Source organism: Onychomys torridus, chromosome 3 (assembly GCF_903995425.1).
Source record: "Onychomys torridus chromosome 3, mOncTor1.1, whole genome shotgun sequence".
NCBI classification, from domain to species: Eukaryota; Metazoa; Chordata; class Mammalia; order Rodentia; family Cricetidae; genus Onychomys; species Onychomys torridus.
This window is the reverse complement of record NC_050445.1, coordinates 36,789,247-36,815,420: the sequence shown is the minus strand read 5'-3', so window position 1 is coordinate 36,815,420 and position 26,174 is coordinate 36,789,247. Positions and strand designations below refer to the sequence as shown.

The window sequence follows — 26,174 nt, the reverse complement described above, 5'->3', positions numbered from 1 at the left end:
ACTGTTTTGGCTGTTATGCTTAGTTAGCCAAGTCTTCTTTCTGCTGGTACTTGGGGCTCTCCAAAACAGAAAAATGTGGCTGGCATATGTGGGTATAAATCTGAGCTGACATTGAAGATAAAGTTACCTTTCAAATGGTAAGATGGCTCCTGTTTACCTACTCAATGTGTAATTTCTAGATTATGCAAGTATACTACAGGCAAGGAGCACTCCATAAATTCTATTGATTCTCTCTTGCTGAAATTGCAATGTCAAATAGATATTAGAGTTTTATCATAGGATAGTTATGGGCTGTCACATTGGCTCATTAATTATAACAGTTGGGCAATAAAAAAGCCACAGGAATGGCTAATATACCGTGCGTTTTTTTTTGTGAGATTATAGTTGTAACCCCTACTTATGGCAGTAAAGTCTTGTTAAATGACACTGCCATAAAGTACTTTTGCTTTGCTGTTCTACTTTGAGGTTGGCTTATCAGTCTGTTAAGGATCTGGGAATTGAGAATCGTACAGTGAGGCTCCCATTCCAAGTTATTAAGCCCTCATTCATGATATAGACATTAAATTTATTCAACAAATATTTGTTAAACATGCTGTAAGTGCTCTTGAGTACAGGAATATATAATGTAAAATCTACTCTGAAAAAGTAATAATGGAGAGGGGAGGCAGAATACCTATATAAAGGTAAATGTGACCCATATTTGTTAAGCAACATGTGGTAAGTTCCTTAAAACTAGGTTGAACTACTCTCCAAGTTGAGAGAAGGGAATAATTCCAGGTCTAAGTGATCAGTGAAACTATAAAGCTCAGTGGTAGAGGAATTACTTTGTATCATGACAGAAAGCTCGGAGCTTTCTCTAAATATACGTCTGTATTCTAGAGTGGTAGTGAGAGGTAGGTGGCTAAATGCACTGGCTTGGAAATCAACTTTTGTTCTCAGAACAGCTGCTTTGCAACCTCACTTTGTGTCCTTGAGTATATAGTAGTGATGTAATAATATGTGTCCAGCATATCTCACTATGATAAATGAGATAATGTGGATGCCTAAGCTGCTCCCTGTAGTGAAAGTCAGATTGCTTAGCAGGTGTCTATTTTTTTTCTTCTCAGACACCTTAGGCCATGCATTTGAATGATAGTAAGCACAGCTTCCCATGACTAACAAGATTAGTGTCCTTACCAAAGCACTCTATTTATTGCTGGGGAATAGCATATTCTGTGTGGCATTTGAACTGCTGTCTAAAAAATTAGTTAGAATTTGTTGGAGACCACCTATATGAATACAGAGTAGCTGTGATTCTATAACCTCAAATATGCTAAAAAGGAAACTGTGCTTATTAGGCTGCCAGTTTAGGGACTTTACATTGGATTTATAAATTCTTAAGTCATCTTCATTTAGTGACAGTAATCTGAGACTAGATAGATTTAGAAGATTACTTAGATTGTGTAGCTATTGGAAATCACATCTGTTGGAATGTGATATTTGTACTGTCTACATGATGATGTGTTGCTCACTGGAATTGATAATTTTTTCTTGCAGGCCAGTGTAAACCATTTGTGTATGGCTATATACATTTTGTAAATGTTATTTGTTTGTTTTTCCACAGGTTACTTCTAGAACTGCTGGAGCTGTTGTTTGACAAGTTTAATGCTGTAGCCGCAGCGCACTCTGTGGTCCTGGGGTACCTGCAGGACTCTGTTGGAACCCAGCCAATGCAGCAGGAAGAGATTAAATTATATGATATGGCAGATGTGTGGGTGAAGATCCAAGATGTGCTGCAGGTAAGGGCTTTGTCCAAAGGCTGTCATCTTGATTGGGGACAGCAGTATAGAACAGTAGTAAACAGTGATGTAAATTAGTACCTTAGGAAGCATAAACTGGATGAGAAAGCTTTCAGTGAAAGGGGAATGACATTAACTTCTACCATCTTTAAAAAGGACTTCAAATAAACTTTATTGTTATTATTAATTATTATTTTGGTCAGGCTTTAAAATAAGAGCTGATTCTCAATATGTAGCAATCAAAGATAGATACTGTCACATTTCTATTCACAAGTTCTTTATTCCATTAAAATTACACATATGGTTAGCTAATAAATAACTTGGGTGGTTAATAGAGGAAGATCATGAGTTTGAGGTCATTCTGGGGCTTATGGAGAGTTCATTGCTGGCCATGACTATGGATTGAGACCCCATTTCAAAAGAAAGAAAGCAAGGGCTGAGGGGAGAAGAGAGAGATAATAATAAATATTAAAATGTTTTAAAGCTATTTCATGAACACAGTTGAACTTAATTTTACTGACTGTTTTCTTATCATCACCTTTTCCATGCATTGGGTTACATGACAGGGCAGGAGCTTATTCTGAGAGATGAGAATAAATCTGTGGGTTGGAAAAGTATCGCTTTTATTTGTTGAAGATCGAAGGAATTGCATTACTGTTTGATATGATACTGCTGACATGGCATTTAGAAAGTACATTATATTTTTTCTCTTTGTCAGCAAAATATATTTGATTTGTCCAGATGAAAATTAGAAATGCAATTAAGAGTTAGCTGAAACAAGTTTGACGTAGCTAAGTAGAAATGGTAAGATCTACTTAATATTAAAAAAGGTAAGTACATGTAGAGAATTGAAAAATGTAACTGTTGAAATGAAATCACTTGCACAGAAAATGGGAATGTTTGCAATGATAAATAAATCATGAATGCAAATTATAGTCATTTTTGAGAATATATGCACGCTTCTGGTAGATTGAATAAGATTGATTCTTAGTAACTCATTTTCTAGACTTATTTTTGGGAGTGAGGTGCAGTGTATTTGTCCTGTTTAGATGTATTGAGTCTACTTTTTCTGGATTCCTTTTACTAATATGTCAATTCTGATGTTCCTTTAGTAGGTGCTTGAGAAATGCATATATTGGATTAAATATCTTTGTGTGTTGGAGCTGCTTATTTAACACTTTCCATCCTGGTTTGCTTATCTGCCACATAGAAATGAAATGTGCCTTTCATGTTATAAAATAACATATTAAAGCAATTTCAAATATTGTTGGACTTCTAGTTCTGGCCATGTTGAAATTACCTTTTATAGTGAGTAACTATAAACCTGAATGGACTTAGGTAATGCAGTTAGCAGAAAGGAATTGATGAGGTTAATTTCACTTTCTTCCTGCTTCCTTTGGTGGATACTCTTAAGCTATTGCCATAGAGAAGTGAAGTCCAAAAGACTATCTTAGCAGAGGAATCAGGGAATAGAGTTCAGGGATGTAGAGGTTTCTGAAATTTATGAATTAGGATACCGGAGAGGAAGAAATTGCTTACAAAAGGAGCCCTAGAAAATTTAAAGCAGAGTTGTCTGAGCTTTTGCTCAAACACAGCACAAGCCTTAGCAGAAAACAGACACTGTAGTACTGATTGCTGACTGGAGGTTCTCAAAGGGTATGCAAATGCTTAGGAATGGAGAGAGAACATGCTAATGTATCCTGTGCTTCATGCCTTAGGAACATAGCCCCTTAATCATAAAGCAATGGTTAATTCCCCAAAGGTTAACCCCCAAAGTTCATCCTGAATCAAGGCGATCCACTTGATAAGTAATTGACTGACAGATATAAACTCTGTCTAAAGTCAGATAAAAGAATCCAGATTCTCAATAATGATGCACACCCACAATGTCTTGAAGTGTGATCCTAATTAGTCTTATTAAAAAAAAAAAAAAAAAACCCGGAGTCAGATATTAGGCTGAAAGATCAGAGAAGCAGAGCAGCAGCGACTCAAAACTTCTTACCTCTGTGAATCCTCAGACTGAATGGTTGCCCAAAATCCTGTCTCCACCTCCCTAGTGCTGGGATTAAGGTGAGTACCACCACCTCCTGGCTCTGTTTTTTTTTTTTTTTTTTTTTAGACTGGTTCAATCTCCTGTAGCCCAGGTTGGCCTTGAACTCCTGATCTTCCTGCTTCCTCCTCTCAACTGCTGGGATTAAAGGTGTGTGCCACCACTGCCTGGCCTCTATGGTTAACTAGTGGCTAGCTCTGCCCTCATATCTCCAGGCAAGCTTTATTTGTCAGAACACAAAATAATCACGCAACAGTGTCTAGCATGCAGTTATAATACTTGTGCAAAAGTCTGAGACTATCGCGCATAAGCAGAATAAAAATGCACAGAAATGAGTATCTGAACTGAAAACATAGCTAGACAGAGGAAGTTGTGAATTGTATACTCTAGAGAGGATCAGTGAACTTGATGGTGGATTAATGTAATCTCTCGAAACCAAAGCACAGTGTAACAACAGTCCAAAACAAAAATAGATAAAGCCATAGTCTCCCTGTTATAGTTTCTTTCAGTCTAAAAAATATGTGGTTGTAGTGGTAGAGGGAGAAGAGACAGATTAGGGCAGCAAATTATCAGGAGAAATACTGGCCAAAAATTGTTGAAAAATATAGACCCATAGATCAAGAAGTCCAACCAATCCCAAGAAAGATTAACACAAAGAAAATCAACACTAGATATGTTATCAGTTTCCTGAAAAACAAAAGGCAAAAACCTTAAAAGTAGTCTGAGAAAAAAGGACCTATTACTTGTAGGGGGAAAAATGATAAACATCATCACTGACTTTGAATCAGAATCTGCATAAGCCAGAAACCAATGAATGTCATCTTGAAAGTGCCAGGAAAAAAAATCCAAAAACATTGTTAATCTAGAATACTGTATCAACTGCATGTAAAGATAAAACAGACATTTTCAAATGAATTAAAGCTGAAAGAATTTAGACCTGCACTTAAGAAATGTACAAAGTTTTTTAAGCTAAAGGAAAGTGATATCAGATGGTAATTACTGGAAAAAAATATGTGGGCAAGGGTGAAATACCATTTTCCTTATTTGTTGATTTATCTTTTGATGAGGTTTCATTTATGTTTAAAGCAAAACTAATAACCATATATGATAATTTTATAACATATGGGGTAATTACATAACAATGATTTCAGAAAGATTGTATATCTGATAAACAAGTCTGTGTTGGCAGCAGTTTCACAGAATATGTGAAGATGTATAATATTTAGGATAAACTACGATAAGTTCAGAATTCATAATTTAATCCTTCGGGCATTAAAACAGAAGAATGAGTATATAGATAAACAGCTTGCCAGAGGAGATAAAGTTGATCACTGAATAATTGATTAATTTAAATGAAATCAGGAAAGGAAGAAAATAGAACAAAGATAAAAGAAAATATAAAGAACAAAGCCAAGATGATATGGCTAGGACACAAATAAAAAGATGCATACTAACTATATAATATTAAATATAAATGACTATACTTTCCAATTAAATAGCAGAGATCATACTAGTTTAAAGACAAATAAAAACAAGACTCAGACATATAATCTCAATAGATGTATTTTATTTTATTGTTTTAAAATTTTAAATAATTTTTAAGTTTTCAGAACAATAATTACTACTAAAAGACTACCCTTATGCCTCTTTGTTGAAATTTGCCTGTTGTTAACATTTTACTACTTTATTAGTTGTCCTCATGTACAACACACACACACACACACACACACACACACACACAATTCTTTGAAAAATTTATATCAATTTATGTAACTGTATATATTCTAGTTTAATTGTATGACCCAATAATGTAGCTGCTTATTTTTATCAGTTGTTCAGAGTAAGACATTTAAGTATGACATTGCCATACACAAATACAGCAATTCTTCTGCTCTTGGAGTAGATGGGAGTCTGTCTTTGGATAACTTAAACTAATATTTCTAAGTTCCCAACAACAGTGAAATGACCCTAATTCTGCCATAATGAAGAATCGATTATCGTTAAGAACAGTGCAAACAAGCTATCCTGTCTTCCCTTATTTACAGTGGCTTTAGCTTTACCAAATGTATGTAGTTCCTACACCTTTAAAAACAAAACCTATATTAAAAATGGTGATAATAATGAAGCAACTTAAATTCCATTAGGCATTAATATAGGGAATATACAAATTATTATAATACATGTTTATGGCTTATTGAGTTAATCCTTCCATACGTTAAAAATGGATAATTTGGGGATTCTATTTTAACATGATAAAGTGAGATATTTTAGCAGCTTTAATAGAATACAATTTAAAGTACAGGTTTTATTGCTTCTCAACCTGTTGGCTAAGGTCAACTATAAAGAATAGTTTTCACAGTGTTCTGTGTGTTTAGCGAACTGTGCAGCCATAGATAGAGTCTAATTTTGAGACAAAAAAAACTCTTGAATCTGTTAGTTGTCACTTCCCATTCTCTACCCTAACACAGTCACATTAATTTCTATAAATGGCTTATTTTTATCATGGACACAGAGCCCTCTGGTCTTTTTATTTTTTTAGTATAGATCTTTGGAAATTTTAGTTTAATAGAAAATACACAAGATCTATTCAGGTCACTAAAAAGGTGTCATTTGTGTTCAGAATATTTTTAGCATGCTGATCAACTGGGTCTTTGTAGATTCCTTAGAGGTAGAGAATGTGGGGAGCTGTACCACACACCACCAACTGCACCATTGGTCTTAAGCTTATGAGATAATAGCTGTCATTAAAAGAAATAAAAAAAAATTAATGGACAAGGTTCTTCAGGGATATGAAGAGGAAGATTTAGCTATAATAGAAGGTTTATTTTATGGAGTAGAAGAAAATCTTTGATTTGGTTGTAAGTTTCGGAAGACCCTTAGCATCATCTAGGTGATTTGATTTGTGAATTGTCTTTAGTTTAATAGCTTCTGAAGCTGATTGCCTATCCGATTTGCTTAGGGATTGCTTACCTATACCTTTTGAGTGAGAATCACTGTGGATAATAACTAGATTCTATGCTTTTTAGTTGCTGAGTGTATTCAGATATATCCACTTAATAGCCTATTTGTTATTGACCATCAAAATGCTTTTTGAACCAGTAGCACCAACAATACTCAGAAACATATTATTATGCAAATTCACTCCAGCTTTTGATTTACTGAACTACAGACTTTGAGAATAGTACGGGATCTTTGCTTAGGCACTATTGATTCTTTGGAAATTTTGATTGGATTATGATAAGATGAAGAAGGTTAGCCAGGTAGCAGTGAAAAGCACTGGGAAGATGAGCAGAAGGCTGCAAAATAAGGCAGGAATACTATTTTGGAGTACAGTGGCTTATATTACTTAAGATATTGCTTAATAGTGAAATAAATACAGGCTTTGATGGTAGACAATGCTAAAAGAATGTAAAGATGACAGAAAGAATGTGTAAGTGTTTTGAGCATGTCTTCAGAAACCTGTAACATGATGTGGTTGACCTGTCAGCTTTAGTTTCAATAGGTTGCATATTTCAATTGTAGATTAATGATAAATTATTGGGACTAACTAGGAAATGCTAGTGTGTAAAGATGAACACATGGTAGTCCATGGCAACATCAGAGAGCGCTTCCAATAGTATACATTGTGCAGTCTGAATGACTTTTAACTAGCAGTGCCACAGGAGAGCCCTGGCTGGGAAGTGTCTGGCTGCATGGCAGGTTTAGGACATAGAAGAGATTTCATGTAGAGTTTTACGCATGGGACTAATTTAGTTTTCACATGCTTCTTGGAAGAATGATCTTTAGGTTAAAAATTACTGTTGGAGCATGAAATAATTGAAAATAGCACATCTGCATTTAAGCATGAATGAACGTAAGATGACATGATGAATGGAGTTATAAGTGTTTGAAATTTAGTTTTCAGTGTTTCTTTGGATGGAAAATATTTCTTGCTAAAAAATTAAAATAATTTTTAAAAAAACAGTAAAACTTGAAGAAGAAGAAGAAGAAGAAGAAGAAGAAGAAGAAGAAGAAGACGACGACAATTCTTAGCTTCTGAAGACTTTCTCAGTTGCTTTCTGCTGGAACCCAGGCTTCCCCTGCAGACAGAACCCATCTTTTAGGTGGAAGCTCATTTGTCTCAGCATGTTTGTGTCTGGAGACAGCCAGTGGGGAGAGCAGGCCATGGCTATCACAGTAACAGGTGTGAGCCCTGTGACCACACCCCGTTGCACTCCTTTTTTGGCTCTGCACTCTTTGAAACTGTGGTAATAGTAACATGTGTTTTTACCCTTCTGAGCAGCAGCAGAACCTTCCAAAATGTCACCTACTTGGTGACATGCCTGTCATACCCATGGCTGCACATTTCCAAATGTATAAGACTGGGGTCTACTAAAAACACCGAAGTATTCCTTTCTTACTGAATTCTGTGTAATAGAGAAAATAAGAGGGTCACTATGAACAGTCTCCTCCTCCTAGCTGTTTGATTCTGAAAAGATGTAAATTTTAAATTGATTTCAAAACAACACTGTCCACTTAGCCATTGTTGGCCAAAATTTATAATTCCTTTAGTCTACTTAATAGTGTGTCCAGTGGCTCCCAAATACTCTGTTTACAACTAACAGTCACTCCTGGAACAAGCCATTACTTTTCTAGTGTTTTGTCACATTTTCTAGAGAATGTAGAATCATTTTACATTGGTTACTGCTGCATTAATGTTTAAATAGTGATAAAATTAACCTCATGGAGAGAGAGAGAGTGAGCTTGGAATTTGCTGTCAAGGAAGGAAATCCTTGAAATTATTGGTACTGATCATGACCTAGAGGGGATTTTTGAGAAGACCTACAGTTTCTATTTTGAATCTAGGGCTGGAAGTGGGTTATTCTTAGGCTTTGTTGCATTTAATGTTTTAGTTAACTAAGGATTCCCATCCTTAAAGTGAAACTAGCCTTTCAAAGTATTTCATCCATACAACTTATGAGCGGATTCTTCAGAAATAGTGTTTCTTCATTTCTCAGACTTGAAAGTTTTAACTACTTCAGTCAATGTGGTGGAGCTGTCAGCCAGTGACTGGTTATCCAGAAAGGTGCTTCTTTTTCAAAGTTTTGTTCTAGTCTGCAGTGACAGAATGGCACAGGGCATGTAGAATTCAGTTAACTTTTGAAAAGCCCTTCCCTGACTTTCCTCTAAATTGCAGTCAATTTGAATAGCACTAAGACCCTTCCTGTTCTGTTTCATGTGTACTACTAATTCTTATAGCAGAAATGGATGGGCAGTCAAGGAGATGATTCAGGGCCTAGCACAGATGTGGCAGATACCTGAAGCAAGGTGCCAGACTATCCAATGCTCAGTGATGCCTGGAATAAATGGGGACAGTTAATATATTGAGCCAAACTTTAGAAAATAGAAATTTGGCAGGGGATACCTTGAATTGGTAGATGTGGGAGTAAATCCGTTCTTGAATTTCTAGATAACCACAAAGGGCTACTTGGGCCTGATTGTGGCTAGGCATAAAGAACAACAGGTAGAAATAACAGATCTTCCAACCTTGTATGGCCAAAACACATTCGATAGTTTAAAGGATGAACTAAAAAAAGCCATGTTGTTGTGGAGTGATCCTGTTGGTATTGCTGCATAACATGTGCTCATCAAGCTTTGGTGCTCCTGAACCTAATGAACAGTATGTGTGGGGAGCATTCCCAGAGACCCAGTATGTGCCTGTACTGACTGATAGTAACATCTGAAATATTTTGCTATAGAAGTTCTCATGTGATTTGTGTGAGGTGAGCCAACAGTCATGATTTTCACTGTTAGTGATGATGTTATCAGAGATTTAGAGAATTGGTAACCTTTAAAGTGTTTGTTTGGAAGTATGATTTTTTTCTTAAATCTGTTGACTTGTTGAAGAAATATGTATGTCTGACTTCTTGACAGTTATGATATTTTTTTTAAACTTGATTTTCTGTTACTTGCAAAGTTTGTGGCTTCAATCATCCACATTTTAGTTCCCATAGTTTTCTGAGTCAGGCCTTCTGAGATTTGCCCAACTATTCTAGCTGCATTGTTGACTGGTTAGTATGTGTAGGACACTTCAGTATGAACTGTCACACAGTCTCTTCCTCTGTATGACTTTACAGGGTGCTGATCTCAGGGCCGTGGGACACTTAATGTGATTGTTGGCTTCCAGTGGGACTTTCTGCAGAGTAAGGCTGGAGATCTTTTCAAGCTTAATGTTGGATATGAGATTAACTACTTTCTTTAGGTTGATGGGGTGGCTTGGGTTCAAGAGAAAGGAAAGTAGAGTGCTGTTAGTTATTAAGGAGAGCAGTGTGAAGCAAGGAGTTCGAAGCTGGGTTTTGTTTTTGTTTTGTGTCTAAGTACTGGAGATAGAACCCAGGAGCTTGCACATGATAGGTCAGCACTGTACTCCTTCCAGGTTTTGGCAGCCCATGGCTGTCCTTACTGCACAACAGCACTGTGCAGATCAGATAGATCTTTGGCCTTTATAGATCACCCAGAATCTGACTGGCATGAAGTTACCAAACCTTTTCTTGCTAAATTCTTTTCATTGGTTAGAGAATACTTTAATGAATAATAGAGTTAAACATTTTACCATCTTGAAGATCAAGATACACTTACGAAAATATATGGCTTTTACAAAATTGCTTTGTTCCAGTGTGTCTGTGAAAAATCTTACAGTAATTATACTTTTCTATTGCCTTAGACTGAACACTGGAGTGACTTCTTGTAGCTCACCTTTCCCTTTGTGTTTCTATGATTCTCTCTTGTCATATCCCCTTACTAGGAATGGAGAACTGGGATAATGACTTGTAAACATGTTTTCAGTACCCAAGAGTTACATGTAAAACTTACCTTGTATATCTTCCTTTATAAAACTTTTATTTTACCTTGAGACAGGATCTCATATGGCCTGAGGTAGCCCCAGGATCCCTTTGCTTCCACTACCATGTTGTACCACTATGCCTAGCCTCATGATTTTTAAGTGATTGAATTACAAGCTTGTCTTTTGCTTAAATTTTAGCATTTTAACATTCAATTTAAAAGACTTTAGGATAGTAGTCTTTAATTGATTTATTTAGCTGAAATGATTTTAGTTTTCTTTTTTTGAGACAGGGTCTCTCTACATAGCCCTGGTTGTCCTGATACTGATAACTCTCTGTAGACCAGGCTAGCTTCCAATTCATGGAGTTCTGTCTGCCTCTGCTTTCTGAGTGCAGGGATTAAAGGCATGTGCCACCATATCATGTACCTTTTTTGTTTGTTTGTTTAAATGAGAACTTTGTGTTGAGAAATATTCCATGTCAGACATTTTACTAAGTGTACCATATGGTTTTTGTCACACTTCCCTGTGCACAGGTATGATCATTTTCCTATGGTGAAGAATCAGAATTTCAGATTTACAAGAAAAGCACACACTGCAAGAACTTTAGTTTTTTCTGTTCTAAAATGCCAAGCATTTTGATGGTTACCCTTAGATTGGTTTGGGCTTTTGCATTACTTGAGTCACTTATGGTTTGGGCCACAGCTTTGATGAATCACCTGGATATTCTGAATGTTTTGGTAATCCCAGTGCTCACTAGGCCTCTCTCCATCCTTTTGTACTCTCCAGATTGACTGGTCACCACATTAGGTGTGACTTCTGCTTCCTTCTCTCCCCCTTCCCTCCCCTCTCTATTTTTAGAAGGAGTTGTTTTCTTTGCATATCATGCTTTCATTAAATTGTCATTGGCAGATGGCATGAACAGCTTTTGGTGGTTACCTTTCCTTCCAAGGTACACATCTTGTGTTTGTTCTGTCCTTCTTGTAGTAGAGGAAGAAGCACCTCCTGGGAAACCATACTGGTTCCACAGCTTATGCTCTTGTTCTGGAGCCATGGTGGAGTATACAAAGGAGGATATGTTTGCTATATTATGAGTGGGTGGAATGTTTAATTTAAAAATGGAGTGGAAGTTAAAGGGTCCTTAGCCTTAGACCTGAGGTGAAATACGACATAGAACCTGCTGTTGCAGAATTTCATCTGATGGTGGCCTGCAAAATTTCTAATGAATACGACACTCTAGCAAAGATGCTGTGTAGGTAGGACCTTGTTGCTGTGGCTAAGGGGTGGTAAGAAACGCAGATGCTGTAGCTGGAGATGTGCCCCATATTCTACTAAGTCCTGTTATTTGGTGTGTTTTAAATAATAAACAGTCTGTTGCAGTGTCCTTATTATTGTTTGTTGTGATTATTATTTGTTGCATCTACCTTCTTAAAACAGTGATTCTGTAGGGTATATAGCTACAGTTATCTGTGTACTCCTTCCAGAAAAGAGAGCCTTTTAAAATTCTAACCAATTCTAATATATATACTTCTGGTTCAGAAGCAGGGTTAGCAAATGCTGTAAGTTCAGTTATATTAAAATCAAGACCACTGATATGTGACTTTCCTGGGAGATGTTAAGAAGTGTGCATTTGCCTTATGTAGAGAGGCCATTTATGGCCCAAAGGAAGGGTTCCATTCAACTCCATCTTGGTGAACCAGTGAATTCATTGTAAATTACAGGAGCACAGAAAACTCATGGGCAGCTACAGCACCAAGAGCTCCCGTCCCCATCAGTTGTTTAATTCTTAAATCACATTGACTGGCAACTCATGGAGGAACCACATCTCCTAAAGACCTCCTGATCTTGATCTTCATGAGCCACATAACATTCATCTTTCAGAAGGGAACATGAGTAGACCTGATCTTGTGAGGTTGTCCTGTATGATTTGTGTGACTTATCACAGCTCTTTAACAGTCATGTTCTGCCCAGAGAGAATAGCTATATTATGCTTATGAACATCAATACTGACAATAAAAACATTCAAAATTGAATGTGGATTAATTTTGAAAGGTGTGTCAGTCTTGCACATTTGTGAAAGTGTCTGTGCCCACTACTTAGATAGCAAATGATGATAGGATGAAGAAAGTCCTTGAAGATGGGACAGAGCATCAATATCTGTACTTAATAGTGCTGAGGAAAATTAGGCCATTGTGTTAGAACTGATCTCCATTTGAAGATTTTGGTCAATTTTAAAGTAGTAGCCCAAAGACAGCAAACATAGGTACCTTGTGTTTCTGACCTGAATAGTTTACAATGTTAATAAATAAGTTCTTTCATTCAAGATAAGTTCTGACTGGAAAACAGCACCCCAATGTTAATAGTTATTGTCTCTTTTTTGAAAAGAGAACTGTCCAAGTTGCTTTTCTCTCTTTATTCCCACTTACTACTTTTATGTGTTTTTTTGCATTTATATGTATATCAGTGGGTATTCCCACCTTCCTTTTCAGGTGATTGAATGAAGATATTTCTTCAAATGTTTCTTATGAAATTAATTTTTATTTACAAGGTAGTTAAAATCAAGAATAATTGAGAAGAGTTTGTGACATCATGGAAAATGTTCAGTATGAACACAAGTTCAGGAGAGCACCATAGAAGGGGCAGGAGAGGACTATAGAAGGGCAGGAGAAGACCATAGAAGGGCAGGAGAGGACCATAGAAGGGCAGGAGAGGACCATAGAAGGGCGGGGGAGGACCATAGAAGGGCAGGGGAGGACCATAGAAGGGCAGGAGAATACCATAGAAGGGGAAGGAGAGGACCATAGAAGGGCAGGAAAGGACCATAGATGGGCAGGAGAAGGCCACAGAAGGGCAGGAGAGGACCATATAAGGGCAGGGGAGGACCATATAAGGGCAGGGGAGGAGCATAGAAAGGGAGGGGGCAGGACCATAGAAAGGGAAGGGGGGAGGATCATTGAAGGGCAGGAGAGGACCATAGAAAGGCAGGGGAGGATCACAGAAGGATGAAGTCAGAATGGGTTAAAGTAGTTGAATTGATTGATGAGGTAGAAATTGGCACATTTTAACATGGAGGTGAATATAAATGTGAAGAGACTGTGGGACTTGGGGACATGGAGGGTTGTTGTTAGTTTGTCCTGTAAGACAGTATTACCACCATTACTACTAACCAACCAACCAAACAAGAAAAGTTAGGACAGAATAATTTTGGATTCCATGGAGATCTTTGGACAGCTTTTGGGTTTGGCTCTTTAAGCGCTAGCTGCTATTATTGTTTCTCTATTTTTCTACATTACAAAAATTTTCAAACATGTTCAACATAGTGTAATAGATTTCCATACACCCATTATCCAGCTTCACATTTATCAGTTTATGGCCAAGATTGTTTATTTCTTTCCTACCTATATTCTTTCTCCTATTTTGAAACAGTCTTAAAAATATTGTTTTGTCTATATTTCAATATTTGTCTCTAAAAGTTAAGAACTATTTTTATAAAAATGTAACTATGGCTAAAACCAAAATTCCTTTATCAACTATTCAGTGGTATTTACATTTTCAGTTGTTCACATGTGATAATTATATGCTTTTCCTTTTGTGTGATTCTGGATTCCAATGAAGTTGAAATGTTGAGTTTTTTAAGACTCTCAATCTAGGGGCTGGAAAGATGATGGCTCAGAGGTTGGGAGCACTGCCTGCTTTTCCAGAGGTCCTGAGTTTGATTCCCTGGTAACCACATGGTGGCTCATAACTACCTGTAATGAGATCTGGTGCCCTCTTCTGGCATGCAGGCATATCTGCAGGCAGAACACTATACATAATGAATAAACCTTTTTTTAAAAAAAGACATTTAGTCTATACATTTTCCTTTCATTCTATTTTATTTTTCATCCCATGATATTTATCAGTGAAACTTGATCATTTAGTCTGCAGATTTTCCTGTATCCTAGATTTTGTTGATTGGTTAGTGTCATTTACTATTTTCTTTTGCTTTATAACTTGAAGATAAAGGCTTGATCAGATTTAAATGGATTTGAGGTGTCAGGATTACTTCATGGATGAGGGTAGACACTCTTTTTTTTTTTGTTAAAGGACTACTATGGTTAAAGTTTATATATATATGATTACTCTGGCCATAATGTTCAGACCAAATTGGTGGAGAAGAAAATGGATGGAGAGATACCAATTGGAAGGCAAGTTTAGTCAATGTGTTGCCAAAAAGGCTGGGTAGTAAAAAATAAGGAGATAGAGAATAGAGAACTTTTTGAAAAATGAACAGCTTTCTAAAACCTTTTTACTTGACTCTTACATATGGAGCTCTCCGAGTTAGAGTGAAAATTAGGCTGAGAAAGATGGTGGCCTATCTTGGTTAATGTTGAGGTATTGACAGATATAGCTATAGAACTGTTACAAGCAGCTTGATTGGACATGGGAAGCTGGGATATGAGACCAAGAAGTCTGTCTACCTGGGGTTAATAGCTAAGATTATTCAGATGGGCGTGTCAGAATGGAAGGGCTGAGTGAGGACTAATTGCCCCAAGTAGTATGAAGAGTGAGCTCTCTGTGCTTGTCAGATAGGTACAGTCTGTGGCTGGAGGTTCTTGTGATGATGCCACATTGTCCTCTCTTTTTTGCTGCATGCTTGTTTCATAGGGACTGATATAGAACATGGATGCAAATGCTGTTCAGATTAGGGGTGGTGTCTTCCGGAAGCTGGTGTTTCTTTGGGCATCTAGACTGACCCCTTTGGGAGGAGGAGGTATACATTAGATCCGTAAGTGAGCCTGGAACTGCTAACAAGACAGAGTATGTACGAGGCATTATGGTTGGGGGACTGTTTTTACTTTTCCGGGTGGTGTTTGTCTTTAATACCTGTATTCCCCTGCCTGACCTCCCTACCTCTGAGGACCTATTGGTGAGATCACAGGTTTCTTGATGTCCTCTCTTGTTCTACCAGAACTTAGGAATTGTGGTTCATTAGGAACTATAAAGATTGTGTAAAATCATTAAAAATGCTACCACTAAAAGGATTCTAAAAAAAATTTCCTCCAAAGTCCCTCTTAAACTGCCTAACAGTGTCTGCTCACTCCTCTGTCTTTAGATGCCTTTTGCTTGTTGTAGAAAGATGGCAAAGTAAATATTTGCCATTAAATCTACACATATAATTCAAAGTTTAAAGAAGGGTGACCTTTCTTTATATATGTCCAAATCCATCTTCATTTTTTTGTCCGTAAGATTATGTAGAAAATATTACAACATTTAAAGTACAACTTTTATTTTCTTATGTCATTCTTGGCTTCTTATAATTATTTGCTGGTAATTTCAAAGAATTGTTCACACAAAACAATGAAATACACCCTTTTAGATTAGCTACTTGAAGGTGTTGTATGGTTTGGAAAATATAAAGTGAACAGCAACAAAGCCCATGCTTTGGATATGGTTCCATGGGAAGATGGGGCTGCAGCAGATGACGAAGGCTCAGCACTAAGTAGCCAGCCTCACGGGGGTGATGAACGACGACAGCACTTAGATATGTGTCAGCTGCGGGAGATGGCAGTGAAAAAGGCCAGCACTATTTTTGGCTATGATGTACCAAACAGCATGTCATCACTGAGCTGAGATGATCATCCCTTTCTTCCAGTCCTCAGGAAGTGGTATCTGGAGGCTGCTGTGAGCACTGGGCATGTGTGTCCCCAGGAGATAGGCAAATGGGCGAGAGTCCCAGAAACACCATCGACAGTAACTGAGAACTTCAGATGGGACATATTTTTTTTGCCTTTCCAGAGGAAGTGGCACATTTGAGAATGAATTTGGTATTAAAATGTATTAACCTTTTCAGAGATAGGGAGATGCTGGTGGGATGCTAGCATCCCTGTAAAGTTGTTCATTAGAGTTTTGACTCTTCACTAGTTGGGATATATTTAATATAATGCACTTGCCGAGAGCATACACATACTTCTACAGACAGCCAATTATGAAAAAGAGACTTGTTTATAGTTAGCTCTATTCTGATCGGAAGATGATCATCAGCATTGGCCCTGATGGATAAGATAAGAGGGACAGGAAATAACAGGTGATATACATCTTCCTTGTGAACAATAGGGACTGAATAGTTCTTTGTAGTATTCTTTAGAAATTCTGATATGAAATGGAGCGATTATTTACTTCTCACAATAGGGTAAGCGTGTACAGCAGAAAGAAATTAAGAAATGCAGAATTGAAGTGGAAAGTCAAGGTGCACTTCTGTTTTTTTGGTTTTTTGAGTCAGAGTTTCTCTGTGTAGTTTTGGTGCCTTTCCCGGATCTCTCTCTGTTAGACCAGGCTGGCCTTGGCCAGGGTGCATCTCTTAGCAAAACTACTGGAACATAGGAGATCCTCTGGGAAAATAGAGTTGAATTTTGTTTGACTTGATTTTGACAGAACTGAATGGATCGTAGGGAAATAGGTTGAGTGTTCTTGTAGCATCTTTCACTTGTCCTTTCTCTGATTCTCTGTTATCTCTTTACCTGGTGTTCAGAAAGAAATTTCACATCTCATTTTTAGACACACAGGCATATCTAGATGAATCTCCTCATAGATATGGGCTTAAAACATGAAGGTTCATTGCTGTTGGGTTGACCTGGCAGCTTTTCCTCTGATTTTATGGAGTGACCCCCCTCCATGTAGAATATCCTTAGGTCCCTACTGAAGGTGGTGGCTAAGTTTAGTAGACTGGGTGGTATGTATTAGGCCGAAGTCTTTTTCATCTGTGGGGACCGCCAGCCAGCTTCCATGAGTGGCTTTGGGATCCAAAGAACTTTGGAGGGGATGTCATTGATACTTTCATTTTCTTCCCTTTTTCCAGCATTTTGTTTTCAGGAAAAAGGGTATTTAGCAGACTGTGTGCCCTTACACTCTGTGTGGAAATATGATCATTGTGCACTCCTGAGCTCCTTTGCATGTGGTGATGGCATGCATTCCAGTCTGCCTCTAGTAGTAACAGTGTCTATTAAAGAAGGAAACTGATAATGCCAACTCAACTGTAGTTTTACTGCTTGTACTCTGTTTCTTTGAGTAAGCTCATCTAGTTGGAGAACATTATTTCCTCAGCTCAGCAGTCAGTATCTCCACACTGTGTAATCAGCTCTTAGGTCTACCTGTGCTTGCCGTGTAGTACAGCTGTCTTCAAATCAAATCATTCCTTCCTCTGTTCCCCAAAGCCAGCTCTGTGTTGTCTTTTGGTTGTACTGCACATCTGTCCTATGCCTTTGCCCTCATTCCTAAGCATCTTTTCTCTTGTGAGCCAACCCTCTGCAGTTTATCTGAACCATTCGTTTCCTTTCAGGAACTCTGTGAACTGTTACTTTTAATAATGTACTCATTTGACATATGTGCATTTCTTTTTCTTTAAGAAAGTTTAGGGGTTGGAGAGATGGCTCAGAGGTTAAGAGCACTGACTGTTCTTCCAGAGGTCCACGTGTTCAATTCCCAGCACCCACATGGTGGCTCACAACCATCTGTAATGAGATGTGGCACCCTCTTCTGTATACATAATAAATAAAATTAATCTTTAAGAAAAAGAAAAAAAGAAAGTTTAACCAGATTAAAGCTTGTCTCCTCCACCCAGGGCCATGATCATTTTACATCTTTTAATCTCTCAATGCTTACCCTGGATGGTTTCATGTCAACTTGACATAGGCTAAAGTCATTTGAGAGGAGGGAACCACAATTAACATAATGCCTCCATAAGATCGGGCTGTAGGCAAGCCTGTAAGGCATTTTCTTAATTAGTGACAGATGGGGAAGGGTCCAGCCCCTTGTTGATGGTGCTATCCCTGGGCTAGTGATCCTGGGTTCTATAAGAAAGCAGGCTGAGCAAGCCTTGAAGAGCAAGCCAGCTCCCCTCCAAGACTTCTGTATTATCTCTTGCTTTCAGGCTCTTGCCCTGTTTGAGTTCCTTTCCTGACTTCCTTAGATGATGAACAGTGATCTAGAAGTGTGAGCCAAATAAACACTTTTCCTCCCCAACTTGCTTTTTGGTCATGGTGCTTCATCACAACAATAGAAGCCCTAACTAAGACAAGTTGGTACCAAGTTAATGGAGTATTGCTATGACAGACCTGACCATGTTGTTTTGGCAGGGATTGTGGAAGGACTTTGGAACTTTGGGTGAGAAAAGCTGTTGAATGTTGAGAGCTCAGTGAGCTGTTCTGTAGGAGCTTGGAAGATAAGGATGTTGAGAGCAGTGCAGATGGCAGAAGCCTGGCTTGTGACCTTTCAGAGGGAAGCAAAGACTGCTGCCATTTGTGGGAAGAATATGTGGTATCTTGGCAGCTGGAGCCAAAGAATCAGCTCTGATTAACAAGATCCCAGAACCACTAAAGTAAAACTGTAGCTTTGCTGGGACAGTGGATGCTGGTCAGCGATTATTAAACCAATTGACCATTTGAGAGAAGAGAATATAATTAATTGTTTCCCCACCTGAGTTTGACACAGGTTGTTATGTGCAGTATGCACCTACTAAATACTTAATTGGTGAATGAGTAGTAGCTGCTCAACATTTATCTGTCATTGGTTGGCTGAAGATTTACTACAAACTGTATTTCTATTCCCCCTTAAATCCATGTGATCAGTTCTATTTTTTAATGTGGTGGTATTGCGAGGTGGAAGCTTTTGTGAAGGAATTAGGTGTTTGAGAGTATAGCAGATTCCATGTTTGAATCTGTAAATGGAATCAGTGCCCTTTCACAGGCCTCAGAGATCTTCCTCTGCCATGTGGTACCACAACTAGAATGTGGCTGGCTGTGAACCAGGAAGCAGACCTTCACAAAATACTAGACAAAATACTTCACAAAACCACTAGCTGGTGGTTTGATCTTGGATTTTCCAGCTTTTCTAAAACTATGATGGAATGAATTTCTGTTGTTTATGAGCTACTCGGTATATAGTATTTTGTTATAGAATCCCAAACAAGGATAAAATTGAGTTTAAAGATTTACTTATTTATTATGTGTACAGAAGAGGGTGCCAGATCTCATTCACATAGTTGTGAGCCACCATGTGGGTGCTGGGAATTGAACTCAGGACCTCTGGAAGGGCAGTCGGTGCTCTTAACCTCTGCGCCATCTCTCCAGCCCTAAAATTGAGTTTAAAATGCCTTTTAGGGCTGGAGAGATGGCTCAGAGGTTAAGAGCACTGACGACTGTTCTTACAGAGGTCCTGAGTTCAATTCCCAGCACCCACATGGTGGCTCACAACCATCTGTAATGAGATCTGGCACTCTCTTCTGTATACATAATAAATAAATAAATCTTTTTTTTTAAATGCCTTTTAAATGTGATGAACTTTGTAGACTTAAAAATATTTAGTGCAAGAATCATAAAATTGAAAGTGTGATGTGCTTTAGGAGACCAGTTCTTCCAGCTTTCTCTCATACTAGGCTGCTCTTAAATTCTTCTAAGAAGGTTCCTGGTCTGGCAGCTTGACTTGAGACTGTTACAGAAATGTTACCGTGTAACTGATATTCAGTCATGGGTAAGCATGATTTTCATTATGGTTATGACAATGTACTTGGCAAGATGATGAAACATTTGGTAGTAAGTTGGGCTATAATAACTATCCAAGATTTTTCTTTATTCTTTAGAAAAAGACATTTAAAATTCTGATTTTCATACATTTATTATAAAATTTTTTCTTTATTTCTTGCCCTAAGTGAAACTCACTTGTACTAAAATAAGTCCATTTCTTTCAGCTCTGTATTTACCTTCTTTAGTACTGTCTTTCTTTAGAACCTTTGGAGACTCTCTTCTTCAGTTCTTTGGAGTAAATGTTAATGATGCAGAGCATGCATTTCACAGGAGGCATAGTTACTGGTGAGTAGTGTGGAGGTCTTCTGAGTATGGTTTGCAAGGGGTTTTGTGATTCTCTGAGTGGTCAGGTGCTATTAAAATGTGAGGCTTTTTTTTATTATAACTCCTGGCCAACTGTACAGAACCATGCTAACATTATTGATGGTTCATTCACATAGTCAAAGAATTAAACAAAAAGTCATATTAATTTTCAGCTCCATTAGAGATGCCAGAATCCAAAGGATGTTTGCCAAATGGGAAGGGACTAAATTGGTAAGAGAAGGAAATTTTAATTTCAAGCTTCAAGTGAATGTTACAAATGATGTAGCATAAAAATCCTCTACTAAAAGTGTTCTTTCTAAATACTAACACTGTGGAGACAGGGAGAAGTGGGGAGGGGGATTGTTAGTGTGTGACACTAAAATTGGTAGAATTGGGTCACTTAATTCTAGTAACCTGTTTCTAAGGCCTCAGGTTAAAGCTGTCTGGCTAGCCTTGGCAATTAGTAATTTTGCCATGGTGATTGTATTATCCACTGTTTTCTTGTCACTGCGACATAAGACCTAGCAGAAGTGAACTGAGGGACTGGAGGGCTGTTCTGGCTCCAGTTTCCGAGGGTGCAGTGTACTGTGCTGAGAGGACATGGCACCTGGTGGAGGCCTACTTTGTGACCATAGGAGCTTGCAATATGGCTTATTCACATCTTGGTTGTTGATCAGGAAGCAGAGAACATTATTGCAAGTTACTGTGACTAAAGCTTTCAGAGGCCTGCTTCTACAACCTCCCTAGACATTGCCAACAGCTGGGCATCAGGGATCCAAACACATGAACCTGTGTGTCTGTTTAAATTGGAATCCTAACAGTCTCTCTGTTTACATTGTTTCTGATTAAGCAGAGGTTCGTTCATTTTTTTTTCCCTTACTTGGCACCTATTGAAGATGATGAAAACCCCTTTTGCTTATAAATGGGTAAGTGTAAACTTCTTGAAGAGTGATAGGGCTATTTAAAGCACTCACATTAGGAAAAGTTTGTGTTTTAATTATAAAAGAATCATATAATTTCTAACACCATAAGTAAGCACCATCTCACTATGTATGTAAAGTGAGTAGTTCATCTGAGATCATTATCAGGGTCAGATTGATGAAGAAAGGAATGCAGTGCAGAGCATGAGAAAATCTTGATCTTTTCTGTTATTCTCTTGGTTTTATTGCCTACTATATCTCCCTTCATTCATGGCTTCTGGGATGTAGATAGAGAATAGACATGGCACAGTATTAAAAGGAGCAGGGGATTGGAACCCCAGGACAGTAGCTCTGAAATTACTGAGACTAGGTTGGGCCTTTGAAACTCTACAAATAGTTTAGTGCTCATATTAAAATAAGAACAAGCAACTTCTGTATATATGAAACACACACACACACACACACACACACACACACACACATACACACACACAAATTTAGGAAGGGAAAGGCCAACTGTTCATTCTGTCTGCATTTCTCTGGGGGCTTAATCTGACAGTGATCATTTGGGGTTCTTAAGAAGAAACTTATACTAATACTGTACTGTGTGGGAAAGAGTGGGGGCAACTAAAACTTTCTCTGTAGGGATTGCTTTGCTCTCCACTCCCTCCCTCCCTTCTTTTCTACCATACTTGCACATGAAAATATGATGCTTTCCCTCTGATTTTTTTGTTACCTTTTAATGATTATGGGAGAGATTTATCCTTATGTCTTACTATGAAAAAATTTTCAGGATTCCATCAGGAATGACTTTGGCAGACAGGTGGTTTTTAAAGTGTTAATTCCCAGACCAGCAGCATCTGCATAACTTGGAAACTAGTTAGAAATGCAAATGTTCACATTCTATCCTAGACTACTGGCAGAGAAACTTATGGCTGGGGCTCTGCAATCTGTGCTTAACAATCTGTGGCTGGAGGACACATAATTCAGCACTAGACTGAATTAAAGAAATGCTAGTGTTGTTTCAGAAAACTTCATCCAGGCTTATGGTAGTGAAAGTGACTTGGTTCAAGCTTTACATGTGTTATTTCTTTCAGCTTTCCCAACCCTCCTGGGAACTTGCTGTATATTCTTTTGTTCCAGTGGTGACTGCTGTTTTCAAGCACAGATGATTGCTAAGCATCTGAGCCAGTCTTAGAATTGTGATAATAATTTCAAAGTCAGTTCTCTTTACACTGTTGAACAGGAAGATTTGGAGAAGAATTAATGGTTTTAATTAATTATTCTTGAGACTTTACAATTTGGTTTCAAACCTGCTAGGAAAATTTCTAAGAGGTCAAGCCAGAAGATGTTGCCAAGAGCACTTTATAGTATAAGTGTAGAACTTCACTTGCCTCCAGCTCTGCCCCACTGTCCTATTCATCTAGCTAACCTAATACCTTTCTTCTCACTGACCTGCCTTCCTTCTGTGGGTCTTGATTCTTCGGATGACCTTAACTTCCCTGTAGCATGCCGCCTGTTCTATAGCCAGGCTGTCTGTGTCACACTGGAAAGCTGGCACAGCACTGTGACTTTCAAGGTCATTATCCTCTTTCAGTGCAAGAGCTGTAATTTGGCTCTATTATATTGGTACTGTAAGCCTGCAGATTTGCTGCCTTTCTTTATGTTTTTTTTCCCCATTTATTTTTAAGACAGGATCTCACTATGCAGCTTAGGATAGTCTAGGAATAGCCCAGAATATAATTCCCCTACTTGAGTCTCCCAGTGCTGGGATTACAGGCACTCAGCATGACGTTTTGCTTGCCATTCCCTTTCAGTGTGTACCAACTGGGATTGCTCACTCTTTCCCCTGTGTTATATATATTTAGCAGTCACTGTAAACCCCACGCATGAAGTACTGTTTTGGTTTTCTCCTTTCCTCTCTGCAGTCCTGGTTCTATTTGTCTCAAGACTTGATTCAGTCTGGTGCTATCCTAGAACTCATCTAGCTATTTTTAATCAAGCCAATAGGCAGCAGCCTTTTCCTGCTCTTTCTCTTCCTCTTCCTCCTCCTTCCTTGTCCTCCTTTTCCTCTTCCTCTTCTTTTGTATAAATAATTTTGTTTTCCTTCACATAAAGTTTTACTCTCCTCAGCTGAATTACTGTTCCTTGCAGAATGATTTCTCTCTCTCTCTCTCTCTCTCTCTCTCTCTCTCTCTCTCTCTCTGTGTGTGTGTGTGTGTGTGTGTGTGTGTGTGTGTGTGTGTGTGATGTCCGTGTTTGTATGTATGTAAGTATGGAGGCTAGAGATTGATGTTGAGCATCTTCCTCCATTTCTGTCCACCTTGTTTGTTGATGGAGTTTCTCACTGAACCTGGAGCTTGTCATTTCTGCTAGACTAGCTGGCTCCTGGGATCTACTTGTTTTTGTGTACCCTACACTCAGGTTAAAGATACATGGCTCCATGCTTGTCTTATATGTGGGTGCTAGGTACCAAACTCATGTCCTCTTACTTTCATAGCAAATACTTTTACCCACTAAGCCTTCTGTGTCACTTCATAGTACCTACTCAGCAATTTCATGGAAATATTTAAGTCCTCTTCTTTCCTATAGTCTTTAAGTTTGTTCTGTGTGTTGTTTATCTTTTTTTGTACTTATTTTTGGTGCCATTGGCTATTATTTGAATTTGTCTTCACTAATAAAATAATTAAAAAAATTATAGCTAATCAATTTAATGAACATTAACATACCATTGTGGTTAATATGTCACATATCTTATATAATCTCCACATCAATAATGCCATTTTTATTATTCATAGCTAAAATAAATTCTTTAAATAGTTTTAAATGATTTGCCCAGACATTAAGTGTTAAGGCAGAGATTGAAAATTAGCTCTTGATGCTTATTTAGATAGTTGACTAGAATGCTGCATTTTCTGCATGGTTTTCTTTTTCTTCTTTTCATGTACACACATACATCATATTTTTTAAAATTATGCTCATTTTTAGACATTGTCTTATTGTTTATCCTTGCCTGGTCTGTAACTTCTATGTACTTCTCAATGGTTTCAATTTACAGAGATTCATCTCCCTTTGCCTCCTGAGTACTGTGATTAAAGGCATGTACCCATATACCACCATTCTGTGTGTGTGTGTGTGTGTGTGTGTGTGTGTGTGTGTGTGTGTGTGTGTGTTTTCTCTTTTGAGACAGAGTCTCACTATTAGGTCTTGAACTCACAGCAACCTTCCTGCTTCAGTTCTCCAAGTGTTGGAATTATAGATATGTCCTACAACAACTGACTGGTTTTCTTTTTCTTTTTTTTAACAAAACATATATACACCTTTATGATTTTGCCTAGTTTGATTCATTATGGTATCTTACTCATGTATAACTAATATGTGGAGGCTAGTATGCAGGCCTCTAGGCTGGAGGTCTAACACCTAGAATCCTGGTTCTTCTGCTAGAGAGACCAGATGATGGCAAGGGACATGGTTAGCTAACTTCAGATCAAGTTCTATTTCACATGTATCAAGATGGCTGTGTAGTTCATTGTACTCAACAGGCTGAGGCAAGAGGATCACTTGGCCCTGAGCGTATGGACAAATGGTGAGACTTTGTCTCAGTTGATTAGTTAACTAATTATTTAAAACTTTTATCTCTCATGATTCAAGCCATCTCCTTAAGAAATGACATTGTTTTTGTATATGTTCATACTTACATGTTAACTTAGGTGCCATCTCTACTTAATATAGTATATGGTGAGGTACACACATAGACCTAGGGTCAGTGTTATCATTAGGGTTACTATTGCTGTAAAGAGACACCAGGACCACCACAACTCTTAAAAAGAAAACATTTAATTGGGGTGGCTTGCTTAGAATTTCAGAGGTTCAATCTGTTATCATCATGATGGGGAGCATGGCAGTGTGCAGGCAGACATGGTGCTGGACTAGTAGCTGAGAGTCCTTTATCTTGTAGGCAACAGGAAGTCTACTGAGACACTGGGTGGTATCCTGTGCATAGGAAACCTCAAAGTACCTGCCCACCCCCAGTGACTTCCTTCAACAAGGCTACATGTCCTAATAGTACCATTCTCTATGAGATTATGGGGGCCAATTATATTCAAACTACCAGCTTCTACTCCCTGGCCCCCATAAGCTTGTAACAGTTTCTAATGCAAAATGCATTTAGTCCAACTTCAAAAGTCCCCATAGTCTATCACAGTCTCAACAATGTTTAAAAGTCTGAAGTTCAAAGTCTTTTCTGAGATTCATGCAGTCTCTTGACTATAATAACCTGTAAAAATCAAAATAAAAAAGCAGATCATCACATACTTCCAGCACAGGATATACATTTCCATTCCAAAATGCAGGGAAAGAAGCATCGGAAATACTGAACAAAATCAAGACCGAAAATCAGCTAGGCAAACTCAAACTTTGCATCTCCATGTCTGATGTTGAAATGCTCTTCAGATCTCCAACTCTATTTAGCTTTGTTGTTTGTAACACACTTCTCTCTCAGGCTGGTTCTACTCCCTGTTAGCAGCACTCTTTGGCAGGTGTCCCACGACTCTGGCATCTCTAACATCTTGGGTTCTCCAAGGCAATCACAGCTTTAAACAATGGCTTCTCTACTAGACCTCCATTCAGGGATACTCCTTACAGGTGCCTGGCCTCAGCAGCTTTCTTTAGGTGTGGAGGCAAATTCCATAACCTGTTTTTTCTATCCTTAACTCTAAAGCCAGAACCATGTGGCTGAAGCTG

The 26,174-nt window shown here is 38.1% G+C and overlaps 1 protein-coding gene across 1 annotated transcript in view; it reads left to right on the top strand.

Annotated features, from left to right (window-relative positions):
- The window catches only part of Exoc4 (exocyst complex component 4), a 767,731-nt gene that overhangs the window by 114,998 nt on the left and 626,559 nt on the right, over positions 1 to 26,174 (top strand). The window contains exon 7 of the mRNA XM_036180825.1: positions 1,604 to 1,778. Coding sequence (XP_036036718.1) covers positions 1,604 to 1,778 — 175 coding nt within the window. The remainder of the gene's footprint in view (positions 1 to 1,603; positions 1,779 to 26,174) is intronic.